This window comes from Coregonus lavaretus (assembly GCF_964263955.1).
Source record: "Coregonus lavaretus genome assembly, chromosome: 23".
NCBI lineage: Eukaryota > Metazoa > Chordata > Actinopteri > Salmoniformes > Salmonidae > Coregonus > Coregonus lavaretus.
This window is the reverse complement of record NC_140010.1, coordinates 10,869,544-10,883,620: the sequence shown is the minus strand read 5'-3', so window position 1 is coordinate 10,883,620 and position 14,077 is coordinate 10,869,544. Positions and strand designations below refer to the sequence as shown.

Below are 14,077 nucleotides of genomic sequence, written 5' to 3'. Positions count from 1 at the left end.
GAGGCAAGGAGAGAGGATGTGAGGAGTATGTAACTGAGACTCTCCCAAGGAAACACACACAGGCAAGGACTCACGGAAGACCTTATCGGTAGATTATTACCTTTGTTTTGTGTGATTTAGTTGCACAGACCTTCCCATGGCTCATTACCTACTGTGTTAACATGACATTCACTTCAGCAGTTGGCTACAATTGAAACGGGCAACTTTGAGTTCCACCCACAGCAGACTGCAGAGAGACTTCCTTTCCTTAAACCCTCTGGGTTTCCACTCTACGTTTCTGCCTTCTGCTCCAATTTTCTTTGAACAACAGGAAGGGAGCAAGATGGACAAAAAATTGACCATTCCTCCCTCAAGGAGAACCCAGCTGGAGTTGATGCTGACATGCCCAGTGTGCCAGGACATATTTAAGGACCTGCACCAGCTGCCCTGTAGGCACAGCTACTGTATGGTGTGTCTGGAGGGCATGATAGACTTTCCTTCGGAGATGCCTTTCTACTGCCCAGACTACAGGGCCTACTTTGGGGACATCATTGGGGTCCAGAAGAGCTGTGTTGTCTTGGCTGTGTGCTTAGGGTTGTTGTCCTGTAGGAAGTTGAACCTTCGCCCCAGTCTGAGGTCCTGAGCGCTTTGGAGAAGGTTGTCATCAAGGATCTCTCTGTACTTTTCTCTGTTCATCTTTGCCTCGATCCTGAGTAGTCTTCCTGCCGCTGAAAAACATCCCCACAGCATGATGCTGCCACTACCATGCTTCACAGTAGGGATGGTGCCAGGTTTCCTCCAGAAGTGACTCTTGGCATTCAGGCCATAGAGTTCAATCTTGGTTTCATCAGACCAGAGAATCTTGTTTCTCATGGTCTGAGAGTCTTTAGGTGCCTTTTGGCAAACTCCAAGCGGACTGTCATGTGCCTTTTACTGAGGAGTGGCTTCCGTCTGGCCACTCTACCATACAGGCCTGATTGGTGGAGTGCCGCAGAGATGGTTGTCCTTCTGGAAGGTTCTCCCATCTCCACAGAGGAACTCTAGAGCTCTGTCAGAGTAACCATCGGGTTCTTGGTCACTTCCCTGACCAAGGCCCTTCTCCCCCGATTGCTCAGTTTGGCCGGGCAGCCAGCTCTAAGAAGAGTTTTGGTGGTTCCAAACTTCTTCCATTTAAGAATGATGGAGGTCACTGTGTTCTTGGGGACCTACAATGCTGCAGACATTTTGTGGTACCCTTCCCCAGGTCTGTGCCTCGACAAAATCCTGTTTCGGAGCTCTACGGACAATTCCTTCGACCTCAGGGCTTGGTTTTTGCTCTGACATGCACTGTCAACTGTGGGACCTTATATAGACAGGTGTGTGCCTTTCCAAATCATGTTCGATCAATTGAATTTACCACAGGTGGACTCCAATCAAGTTGTAGAAACATCTCAAGGATGATCAATGTAAACAGGATGCACCTGAGCTCAATTTCGAGTCTCATAGCAAAGGGTCTGAATACTTATGTAAGTAAGGTTTCCACTTTGTCATTATGGGGTATTGTGTGTAGATTGCTGAGGATCATAATTTTTTTTTAAAAAAATTAGAATAAGGCTGTAACGTAACAAAATGTGGAAAATGTCAAGGGGTCTGAATACTTTCCGAAGGCACTGTAGAACAACTCTATCACTTCTTAGACTTGCGTTCAACGTGAATGACAGATCTATAACTCACATTTCTATGTGAATTTTGTCGGGTCGCCCAAAAAGTTACATATTGCAGCTTTAACTGATTGATTTCTGATTTCATTGAAGGCTAAGAGGACTGAGTGTGTATTGTGACTGCTGTCCAGAGAAACAGAGCCTGGCGGTGAAGATGTGTCTGAAGCGTGAGGTGTTGCTGTGGCAGGAGCATGTCCAGCATCACCTGCAGCTCCCTGCCTACATGGGACATCCTCTTGTCAAACTCCTAGGAGACCTGAGCAAGAGGAGGTGCCCTGAGCATGAGGACAAGGTGCTGAGGTACTACAGCTCCATGTCTAAAACCTACATCTGGACAAGAAGCGGATGAACCTCATCGTCTTGACGTCCAATGTTCTGGGGAGAACACTGACTGTGCATTTAAAAAAAAATTCTGTTACCATATTTCAACAAGAGTAAAAGTGGTGTAGCGGGTTAAGGGGTGGTGACTTTCTCATAAAAGGCTCTTCTAGTCTTAATCTGAGAATCATGTCACATACTTACAGTAGATCAGATTAGATCAATTGTATTATCCCAGGGGGACATTTGTTTGGTCGTGTGCTTAAAATACATAATATATAAAAACACAGAATGATACACACAGCAAACAGATACTCTGCCCATGCAGAATGATTGGCAGACAAACTAACACAATTACAGATATACATCTGTGAGTATTTGTGTAAATGAAATGTACTGTATATAAACGTGTTTCAGGCATTTATGGAGCAGCAGTTCCAGTTGATAGAGGCTAAGCTACAGGAATGCAAGGACACTCATAAAGTTGAAGACTTCAAAAATGAAGTTAACTGAACAAAAATATAAACGCAACATGCAACAATTTCAAAGATTTTACTGAGTTACAGTTCATATAAGGAAATCAGTCAATTTAAATAAATTCATTAGGCCCTAATCTATGGAATACAGATACCTTAAAAAAAAAGTAAGGACATGGATCAGAAAACCAGTCAGTATCTGGTGTGACCACCATTTTCCTCATGCAGCGGGACACATCTCCTTTGCATAGAGTTGATCAGGCTGTTGATTGTAGCCTATGGAATGTTGTCCCACTCTTCAATGGCTGTTCGAAGTTGCTGGAACACGCTGTAGTACACGTCGATCCAGAGCATCCCAAATGTGCTCAATGGGTGACATGTCTGGTGAGTATGGAGGCAACGGAAGAACTGGGACATTTTCAGCTTCCAGGAATTGTGTACAGATCCTTGCGACATTGGGCCGTGCATTATCATGATGAAACATGAGGTGATGGTGGCGGATGAATGGCACGACAATGGGCCTCAGGATCTCGTCACAGTATCTCTGTGCAGTCAAATTGCTATCAATAAAATGCAATTGTGTTCGTTGTCAATAGCTTATGCCTGTCCATACCATAACCCCACCGTCACCATGGGGCACTCTGTTCAAACATTGCTCGCCCACACGACCCCACACACGTGCTCTGTGGTTTTGAGACCGGTTGGACGTACTGCCAAATTCTCTAAAACAACATTGGAGGCGGTTTATGGCAGAGAAATTAACATTCCATTTTCTGGCAACAGCTCTGGTGGACATTCCTGCAGTCAGTATGTCAATTGCAAACTTGAGATGTCTGTGGCATTGTGTTGTGTGGCAAAACTGCACATTTTAGAATGGCCTTTTATTGTCCCCAGCACAAGGTGCACCTGTGTAATGATCTTGCTGTTTAATCAGCTTCTTGATATGCCACACCTGTCAGGTGGATGGATGATCTTGGAAAATGAGAAATGCTCACTAACAGGGATGGAAACAAATTTGTGCACAATATTTGAGAAAAATAAGCTTTTTGTGCGTGTGGGAAATTTCTTGGATCTTTTATTTTCAGCTCGTGAAACATGGGACCAACACTTTACATGTTGCGTTTCTATTTTTGTTCAGTGTATATTTGCATATACTCCACTTTAATGCTTTTAGTGTTTTTGATTTCTTTTGAGATTCATAGTTTTCTTTCTCTGTGCACATAGGCAGAACTCCAATCCCATTGACTCCAGCATTAACAGTTACGGTGGTGCTGCTGTGCCTCTGGTTCATTGTCCTCTATTATGGTGAGTAGATCTGATCGTGATGCCGTCAGTCACGTCTTGAATTTTTGATACAGTATTCTTGCATCATCATGAGTCATTGCTCTCTTACCTGCCCCAAATAACATTGTCAGTCATTGACCTGCATACACTTGGATTTCGGCAAGGTGTATGTGTGAGTGTGGGTGTGTGCCTGTATGCTTAAGTGAGTGGGTGCACAAATGTGTGTGCAGCTGTGTGTAGGTGTTTGTGTCTGTCTGATGAACATTTGTCTCCATCATAGCCTATAGTTCCTCTGTGGAAAATCAGAATCTCACAGATACACTGAAGAAACGGCAGACTCTCTTCCACAATGTCTACTCCTCCATGGCAGGTGAGAAGTAATAAGGAACTTGTGTTCTTTGTGGATAATCAAGCTTTAAGATTCCGGTACTGTAGTAATAAGTAGGTAATTACATATTTATTACTTTGTGGTAATAAGAGATGTGATGTATTTATTTAAGATCACTTTATTGGTCCCGTGTAGCTCAGTTGGTAGAGCATGGCGCTTGCAACGACAGGGTTGTGGGTTCGATTCCTACGGGGGGCCAGTATGAAAAAAATATATGTATGCACTCACTAACTGTAAGTCGCTCTGGATAAGAGCGTCTGCTAAATGACAAAAATGTAAATGTAAAATGGTCAATTGCACACAAGGTCCAACCCGAAATTCGACTTCTGCTTTTAACCCAACCCCTCCGAAAGACACACATACAGATTTTTTGGGAGAGGTGAGGGGGGCTGCCACACTGGGCACCCAGGGAGCTGTTGTTGTGGGGGGTTAAGTGCCTTGCTCAAGGGCACAATGACATCTAGGATTTGATACCAGCAACCCTCAGGTTGCCAAGCTCACTTCCCACCAAATTGTTCCTGTCAGTCCCAGGATTCGAACTGGCAACCCTCCGGTTGCAGGCTCACCTCTCTAACAACTAGGCTACCTGCCACATTACTGTATGGTAATAAGAGGTGATGTATTTGTTTACAGAATTCATGGTTGAAAATCCACCATAGGGCCACAGAAATGCAGACATCAGAGGAGCCCAACGTAAGCAGTGATACAATAGGTCTCTCGTGTGTGTGCGTCCGTCTGTCCGTCCATCACTGATCTGATATTTGTGAATGTGTGTGTGTCACTGATCTGTGTCCATTTGTCTTTCTTAGGTGCCTTGACTCCCAGTGCTACTCCTCTGGGAGACATTACTGGGAGGTGGAGGCCGTGGGCTACTGGGACATCGTTGTGTCCTACCAGAGCATTAAACGCAAGGGGACTGAGGGCCCCGCTTTTGGCCTCAACAAGGAATCCTGGAGCATCAAACACAAGGGCAATCTGTTTGCCTACCACAACAAGATGAAGAGGGAGATCGCCAATTCCTTGAAGGGCAACAGAGTGGTAGTTGTGGTAGACTTTGGTAGGGAACCATCACTTTTTCTGGAGTGGGTATGAAACTGACCCAGCTACACCAGTTCAAGGCTCAGCTCAGTCAGAATGTGCCTGGGATTCAGCCTCTAGATCCTCCTAGTAATCACAATTATAGAGACCCGGTAGTGGTCCTACTTTAGCCCTGTTTCCACCTGGTGCTAACATTTGCCCTTTGTCCTGATCTTGCCCACATTCTGATTGTGGCCACATTTTTAGAGCTTACTGACCACCTCCAGAGGTAGTCAAGGACCCATTGTGTCTGGATATCAATCAAGTGTAAACATATCTGGATTGTCAAACCATTTAAATCATCATTAGCCTTTAAAATCTTTGGCAGGAAGCACCATAGACTAACGCAGTGTTTCCCAAACTCAGTCCTGGTGACCCCAAGTGGTGAACATTTGGGGTTTTGCCGTAGCACTACATAGCTGATTCAAATAATAAAAACTTGATGAGTTGATTATTTGAATCAGCTGTGTAATGTTAGGGCAAAAAGCAAATTGTGCACCCCTTGCGGTCCCCAGGACTGAGTTTGGGAAGCGCTGGACTAATGGCATAAGTAATTGTCTTAAAAGAAATGCATATTATTTTGAAAGAATATCTGTCAAATATTTTGCATACAGGGAGGCACCAGCTAATCTGGTCACAATGCAGACAGTGTAAGGATAAGAGACAAGTTTTATTCCAATGTGTACAAGCAACAAACCTTGATCAGATCACAGAACACATGTTAGTGCAAGGCGTAAATGAGGTTTATGTCACACACTATTCACCAAGCACTGAACCAATGCTTGGTGTATTATCTCAGCTGAACCAAAGAATGTGCAATTCCATTGTCTCAGGTTTCTTTTATATTCAAATAATGTTGACATGATTCTATTGCATTTTGATGAAAGAAATGTTTTGTCTATCAAATTGTGTAATAATTTAACTATTGCTTATTGTAAATGATGTATTAAGGAAATGCATTACACAGTGAGAGGCTCAGAGATTACTTACTGAAATGCTGTCTCCCCCTACTGTTGGTCTGTCTGATTTCATTCAACCATCCCCTTTAGCACTGAAACACACTATTCACCGCTACTCACAATAAATGAGACCAAAGTTTGAGCTCCTTATCTTCATTGCTCTTTTATTTAAAAAGCGGATGACAAATTCACCTTGATTTCTGCAGTCGTTTACTCACACCGGACACAGTGAACATTTCCTTGACAGTAATGTAAAGTAAGAGTATTGGCCCTAGAGGCCACTAAACTAAATGTAAAAAGAAAACAAGAGCGTTGCATGATACATAACTTTCTAATATCACATTTTTTCAGTTTCACACACATTTTTGTTTTGTGTTTTCCTGATTCTGTTTCTCTAAAAAGAAGAGACGCTGACAAATGTTTTTCAAGGACCTAAAGCCAACTGACAAAAAATAGATGTGTATCAAATATATATTTATCCAAATAGTTAAGAATGAAGATGGCACACCTTTTATGAAGCTTTTGGCTGCCATGGATCACAAAAAATCTTGTATATTTAACTTTTCTTTCTGTCAAAACTGATTTCAAAGAACGTGTCAAATGGAGCTTAGTCACAACTAGTGGCACTATAATGTACCCTCTGGAATAGAACCCTCTCCAATCCCACTATGATTTCAGGTCCCTTCATATTGGGTACTTCCTCTTCTAACACAATCAGTGTGAATAGACCTGTTAAAAGGTATGCACGTCCAAACAATAAAACATAAAAACATTTTATCCTCTCAAGTTATCATCTCGGCCACTGTCTCCACTGTTCGTGAATTTGTAAATGAATCCCATGTGTTATGTTGATAAAGTCTTTCCAATGGATCACTTTGTGGTACACCGCGCACTTTTCTTTTCTCCAGTTGCTCTCCTCTCCTCCGAACTGCATCTCTTCCTCTCACCCCAATCAGTCTGCCTTAGGCCTGTTATCACCCCTGACCCAACAAGACACATTCACCCCTTGTCTGGGTAATCCTGGTCTTTACTTGACAACCATGGTGTTCTGATTCCTGATGGAGCACCAGGCCATGAAGATATCCCTGAAGGAGAGAAAGGGGAAAAGGGAGAAAGAGACAAGCGTGAGTGCATAAATGTTTTCATACTGGTACCCCGTGGGAATCGAACACACAACCCTGGCGTTGCAAGCACCATGCTCTACCAACTGAGCTACACAGGACTACGGAATTAACATAATCAATAATGTTCCCTTTTCTACTCCAACACAACTTTCACTTAAATGTCCCAAAAACAACAACTTTCTTCACAGAAATAAAGGAACAAATACATTTATATCCAAATCCACACACCTGCAATGAGTGGCGACACATTCATTGCTGCAGTACTCCTTGTCCCAGTCCGTGCTCTCTATTGCAGGATTGGTGCATCCTGCGCGTACACACAGAGTCAGAGAGCCAGTAGCTGCATCCGTGGCACCTGGAGACACATTCAATTCCATTTCCATCTGAAGAAAAATAGGGAAAAGTTGATGATTAAAACACCAAGCATATTTAACATGCACATTGGGTCAATTTACAAAGAAAAACCTCAGCCTACCTCTCCTGACGTGAACTCTTCCGTGACCGCATCCTCATCTGCACTGGCCGTCAAGTCAGTGGACTTTGCCAATTGCAGAGCCACTGTAGGGGTTGAGTAAGCCAATGTAGGTACAGTGGAATTGGTGACACCAATTGAGTTGGCGGTTGCTGTTGTTGTAACAATAATGGGCAAGGATTCGTCTGCTTGCAAAGAAGCCGGGACTATCTTGATCTGTAGTGGAGGGGGAGGTGTCGCGGTGATGGACACAGGAAGCCCAGGTCCAGCACTTCCTCTGGGCTTGGCCTGGAGGGGAGGCGGGGCTGGGGAGTGTACCATATGCTGGAGCCGCGGGGGAGGAGGGGCATGTTGCATCTGCTGCAGAGGTGGGGGCTGGCGAGGGGCCGAGGGCAGCAGGGTGCGCACACCGCCAGGGAGCACAGTCACCATGGAGGTGGGGATCTGGTGGAGCTGAGCCCCGGCTTGGAGTATCTGTTTGGAGATGATGATCTTGGTGATGGTGGGGGTCAGGGTCGGGGTGGCTGTGGTGGGGCCCAGGGTGGGGGGCTTGTGAGCCCCTGTGCGGGAGCGTGTGGTGACCTGGGGGACGTCCAGAATGATGTTGGAGGCGCAGATGTTGGTGATGGTATTCTGGTCAGGGTTGTGCTGGGGGAGGCGGGAGGGGCGGGCGGGAGCCAGGAGGGTCACATGCACTGGCTCAGGCACTGGAGGTGGTGGTGAAGAGGCCGTGTCCATCACTTCAATGGAGGGCTAGAGAGAACCCAGGGAAGGGAAAAAATAAATATACTTTTTTTACAATTACAAAAATGTAAACAAATCGATGGGATAAGAGTATATTAAATCGATTGAGAAATGACAACAACAAAAATGTGCGATAAGTACAGCTTCTAGACATTTACAGTATAACATTGTCATGGCTACAGTCACGATTTCTAAGCAAAGACAGGCCTAGAGATTTTACCTGTGAGAGCTGATTGGCTCTGTAAGCTGCTAATGCCTTCAAGTACTCCTTTTTCGCTGCTTCTGTCTTTCTCTTATAGACCTAATAGTGACAGAGGGTAGAATTATGTAGATGAGGACATGAGTAAACTCTAATACTTTTTTTTCTTTGTTTATTACATGAATTACAGTATATCCTTTTATCCACAAATGTCCTTCAACTGTTCTAAATGTACCGTAAAACTTCAATGAAAGTCTCAAATAGCCACCTGTCCCTTTTAATAGCCTGGCATCAGCACACATTTCAGCAAATAAACACCTCTTTCAAATAAACGCCGGGTCTAAATGAATTGTTTACGAGTGAACTTCAGTGTGTAACGTAAAGATTGCGCAAAATAAGATAAAGGTCTGCCATCATTGCCATGGATCAGACAGCTGTGTGGTTTGACATGCTCGGCTCAACTACGGGGGATACAAGGCGCAACGAGGCACAACGGGAAAGAGAATCGTGATTAAGTCTTTGCAAGTCTGATCGGCGATGGATTTACATTTACATTTTAGTCATTTAGCAGACGCTCTTATCCAGAGCGACTTACAGTTAGTGAATACATATGTTTATTTTTTTTCATACTGGTCCCCCGTGGGAATCGAACCCACAACCCTGGCGTTGCAAACGCCATGCTCTATCAACTGAGCTACATCCCTGCCGGCCATTCCCTCCCCTACCCTGGACAACGCTAGGCCAATTGTGCGCTGCCCATGAGTCTCCCGGTCGCGGCCGGCTGCGACAGAGCCTGGATTCGAACCAGGATCTCTAGTGGCACAGCTAGCACTGCAATGCAGTGCCTTAGACCACTGCGCCACTCAGGAGACTAGATTTGTTATTATAATGGTCATACTGGTAACAAACAGTTTGGTAGTATTAAACTTATTTTTGTTGCTAAAGCTGTGTGCGTTAAGGAAATAGACGCCGACTCTAATAAGCGCCGGTTGTGTTCAGTGATTGAAGCAAATAAATTATTGAGCTATTAATTGAAGTTTTACGGTATGTCTTTTACTAAAAGTGTGTGTATTGTGTACCTGTTTCTGCTCTTCCCCAAGGCTGTCCCACATGGAGGCTACGATCTTGGACACCTCTCCAAATGTGGCGTTGGGGTTCTGGCCCTTGATGGCAGCCTGGGTGTCCCTGAAGAACAGGGCGTAGGCAGAGACGGGTTTCTGGGGCTCGTTGGGATCTTTCTTCTTCTTCCCCTTCTTCCCTCCTCCAGGCCCTGCTGTAGCGGCCACCATAGCTGGCTTGCCTCCGCCTCGCCTCACCAACGCAGGGGAGATGGAGGAGGAGAGCATGGGGGCAGAGCCCGGCATGGTGGAGAGGTGGGAGAGTATTGCAGGGGAGACAGACAGGGACATTGGAGAGTCAACCAGCACACTCTTCTGGGTGACAGTGGGACCAGTGGACAGAGAGAGAGGGAAAGATACAAGGCCAGATCAGTTGACTTAGCAAGACTTCAACAAGACAAACAAACCAACAACAAGTCCTACACATATAAACAAACATACAAACAGACACTCACCCTGAGGTCATCCATGTCATCATCCTGGAGGGAGCCCGCTAGAGAAGGCGTGGGAGACAGCTGGTCAGGGGACTTGGAACGGGACAGAATGTTCCCGCCATGAAGACCAAGCCCAAGCTGGGCACTCAACTCTGATTGGTCAATAGTAGTTAGCTGATTGTGTCCCAATAGGCCATGATTCATGTCACCAAGTGGGACATCAATGGTCATTGGAGAGGAGCTGCTGAAATGGGAGCCAATGGAGTGGCCAAGTTCCTAGAGAGACAAGGACAGGAGTTTTTACAAGTCTTAACAAAGCATTACAATTTGAGAAAAACACATTCTTGATGCACAAAGTATTCTAGTAGTATTCATAAGTACACCACTTACCACCCCCAGTGTTGAGCTAAGCAGGGCCCCCCCTCCAGGCTGGCTCATCACCCTCAGACTCAGGTGCTCCAAGCCCTGAGAGTTTGGGTTCACATAGGTGGAGGCAAAGGAGGGGTCATTGCCCCCCACCACAGCACTCCTCACCAGGCTTCCAGTCCCGGAAGGACCCCCTGCTCCCCCTGATAGTTCGCCATAATGGGACACCACGTCCCCCACACTGAGGGCCGAGTCCGGGTCCAGGGAGATGGGAGGGATCTCAAACACCTCATCACCAAGACTGGGTGTATGGAATGTCTGCTAAACAGAGAGAAGGAGAAGGACAACTGTTAATGGGACAGATAGATTACATGAACATTTTAGGCACTGCATTGTGGAAGGTGTGCAGGCTTCGAGGATCATGACACCCACCTCAGAGGAGAGAAAAGGATGACCTGCCCCAGAGATGGTAAGGTAAGTATCACTGCCTCCTGGAAACTGCAAAACACACAACATAGTATTCACACGACATGAAAAAACTCTCTTTCCCCTTGTTTAGAAGTAGGCCCCATACCTTGTTAACTGGGTCGTATCCATTATAACCCTGTGCTTCCAAGAACTCCTGGTCGATATTCTGACTGGTGCCATCAGAGAGGTCAGAGTAAAAATTAAGATCCATCGTGACAGACTAATCTAAATTGTGTGATTTAACAATTTATCAACCAAGAGTGGTGAGCTCTTTGTAATGCAGTCTCCTAGCCACTGAGCTATAATAAGAACTCCAAGCTAGCTAGAGAGCACCATCATGCCAGACGAGACGAATCAATCGCCTCACTTCTTCAACTGGTGTGCTAGCTAGCTAACCGCTAGCTGTACATAAATATATGTAAGCTGACAAATGTTAGCTAGGTAACTTCGATTTACAATATTACATTGCAAGTAAAGGATTTGTTCAGCATTTTCAGATAGCTAACGTTAAGCAATTTATATTCAGTTAATCAAAGACTCAATTTGCTAACTAGCTAGCCAACAATGCTAATGCTAGCTTCCAGTGAAGGCAAGCATTCCAATTTAGCTCACGTTTGCTGTTATTTTTTTATAGTAATTATGGGAACAATCTTGGTTCCCCATAAGAACCTAAATGTGCCCGTAAGATATTTAGCTAGCTAGCTATAAGGCAATGTGTCAAAATCACGTTGCTAGGGTTCATTCGGTCCCTACTCAGAAAACTCGACCACTAATCTTAGGCAGATATATCAGAGAAAGGCGGAGATAGGAATCCCATTGGTCAATTAACGGAAGAACGTATAACGCATCACCCAGCAGACTGTGGACCAATCGCGTTCACGTTGTGCGTCAACATGGTTGCTAAACTAATCGTCACGCAACCGCTTCTCAAAGTCAGGGTAATTCGAGAAACCTGCCTATTTTCCTCGAAAGTACGTAATGTTACGATTTCAAAGCTATACGAGAATACGTTAATGATATTATATATCGGGAAATATTTGTAATGTTGTACTTCTTGTTGACGAAATTATTGCTAATGTTGTGTTTTTGAGCTAGCGCCCAATTGACTGCCATTCACTCGCTCTTCTTGTTCCAGAATGCACCGCGCGGAGATTTCCCATCTCCTCAAAAGTATCTCTGTTTTAGGTCTCGACGCTCTGTGATCGAAAAGCCTGTTTAATCGAGTAAGCACAATCGACCGCATAACCAGGTCTAGATAGCAGGCAGGATTATCTCATTAAATAGTTTGATGAAAATATCGCTGAAAGGTCTCTCTATCATCTTACTAGACAACATCAAAATATAACTCTGCTCAGACCTATCCCAAATGTCTAGGAAGTTGGGATATAGGTCAATTTGGAATTATGTCCCCATTTTCCTAGGAGACGAGTGTACACTCCCCCTCGTGGATTGTTAAGGAATGGACTGGTGTGAGAATAGTGGAAACTGGAAACCACCTCCATTCCAATCCAACGCTTGTTATGGTGGAGCACATAAGAGACTGAATAGGTTTCGAAAAGGTTTTGCAACAGAATCGGCGTAATGAATACACCCTTGTTTACAGGGAGGATATAACTACTGTACTTATCTACAAGTTAGCTAAATATTGTCATAGTAAAAACGTGGTGTGATAAAAGCTGTGGTAGTTGTTTATCAGCTTTACAAATGACAACCAGCATGATGGTCGTGTCAAAATGACTGTTGGGGAAGTTTTCGTTAACAAGCTAGCTGGCGTGGCTAATTCTTAGCATAGACAGAAAGCTATTAAAAGTGGAAAGATGGTACAAAATATCAGTAGACTTAATCATACTCCATCTTCAATATTGTTTCAAACAAATTCCCACGCTTCTTATCCTCTCTCTTACCTCCATCCTCGCACTACATCGGTGCACTGCTTTTCTAATTGTTTTAGTTGATACACTTGGTTTCCGGGTTTCCTTGATTCTGGGAAATGACGTCACTCAGATTCCGTTTACATTTTAGTCATTTAGCAGACGCTCTTATCCAGAGCGACTTACAGTTAGTGAATACATATTTTTTTTATACTGGCCCCCCGTGGGAATCGAACCCACAACCCTGGCGTTGCAAACGCCATGCTCTATCAACTGAGCTACATCCCTGCCGGCCATTCCCTCCCCTACCCTGGGCCAATTGTGCGCCGCCCATGAGTCTCCCGGTCGCGGCCGGCTGCGACAGAGCCTGGATTATCATCGTCGGTAACAATGTATTTGAAAACAAAACCTGCCATAATAATGCTATTTACAACAGGCACATACCTACTCAAATTAAGTAAAATAGAACAGTAAAGGCTTGTTTAACAAAAACATGCTTTATTCACTATTTTCATTGTCATCTTGAAGAAAACGAGTTGCCTAAACAGATTCAAAGTAAACCAAAAATTGGCCAACAGATGGTCAAATCAGATGAAGTTTGATCACATAATTTAATATAACTGAAATAGGTGCGTGAGTATTCAGTAGTGAGCTAATACATAAGAGTATTTGAGCACAGGTCTTGGAGGCCGAAGTGTATCAGTGTCACTCGGTACCGCGAAAAATTGTCGGGGGGCACCGGGCCGGATGGGCCGAGCTGGTGAGCTGGTGGGCTGGCCCGCGAGGTCCACCTTCTGAGAAGGAGAGATAGTGGGTTTGTTATACAGCCATATGGAATGAAAACCAGTATTATGCAATCAATGCCAGTCGAGTGTAATTAGACCATTCACATCCAGGGAAATACGTTTTACAACAAAATAATAATAATGCTGACCTTCAGCGTGTATACCCCTCTCCATTTTCGTTTAGATAGAATTGAAGGAACATGGCAGCGAACTCACGCAAAAGACCTCTAAAAGTTTGATTGGTGCTTGCAATGCAGAAGAAAATGCACTCCAATATAGGCACCAGATAAGGTACGCCAGATTCAACCCTTCGCT

General features: G+C 44.6%; 1 protein-coding gene across 8 annotated transcripts; it reads right to left on the bottom strand.

The window, feature by feature from the left end:
* Positions 1-6,328: 6,328 nt before the first annotated feature.
* Positions 6,329-13,085, bottom strand: LOC311099052 (TOX high mobility group box family member 4-like). Of its 8 annotated transcripts, none has more exons than XM_084139664.1 (9): positions 13,011-13,085; positions 11,071-11,136; positions 10,663-10,959; positions 10,294-10,548; positions 9,800-10,150; positions 8,742-8,822; positions 7,781-8,530; positions 7,534-7,688; positions 6,329-7,266 (listed from the first exon to the last, which is right to left on the bottom strand). In XM_084139664.1, exons 1-9 carry the CDS (start codon positions 13,014-13,016, stop codon positions 7,209-7,211), a joined length of 2,019 nt encoding a protein of 672 aa, XP_083995790.1. In that variant the 5' UTR covers positions 13,017-13,085; the 3' UTR covers positions 6,329-7,208. The 8 variants fall into 8 exon arrangements, with proteins under 8 accessions (XP_083995790.1, XP_083995789.1, XP_083995791.1 ...); XM_084139663.1 differs by having other exon boundaries at positions 9,800-10,153; positions 13,011-13,070; XM_084139665.1 differs by having other exon boundaries at positions 9,800-10,153; positions 10,663-10,956; positions 13,011-13,070.
* Between the last annotated feature and the right edge of the window lie 992 nt (positions 13,086-14,077).

Excerpts from the sequence above, each read along its gene's own strand:
- LOC311099052 (XM_084139659.1), bottom strand. The coding sequence starts at position 11,317 with ATGGATCTTAATTTTTACTCTGACCTCTCTGATGGCACCAGTCAGAAT. Across the intron at positions 10,549-10,662 it reads TTAGCTCAACACTGGGGGTG|GAACTTGGCCACTCCATTGG; the intron begins GTAAGTGGTGTA and ends TTGTCTCTCTAG. Across the intron at positions 8,531-8,741 it reads GAGCCAATCAGCTCTCACAG|CCCTCCATTGAAGTGATGGA; the intron begins GTAAAATCTCTA and ends GGTTCTCTCTAG.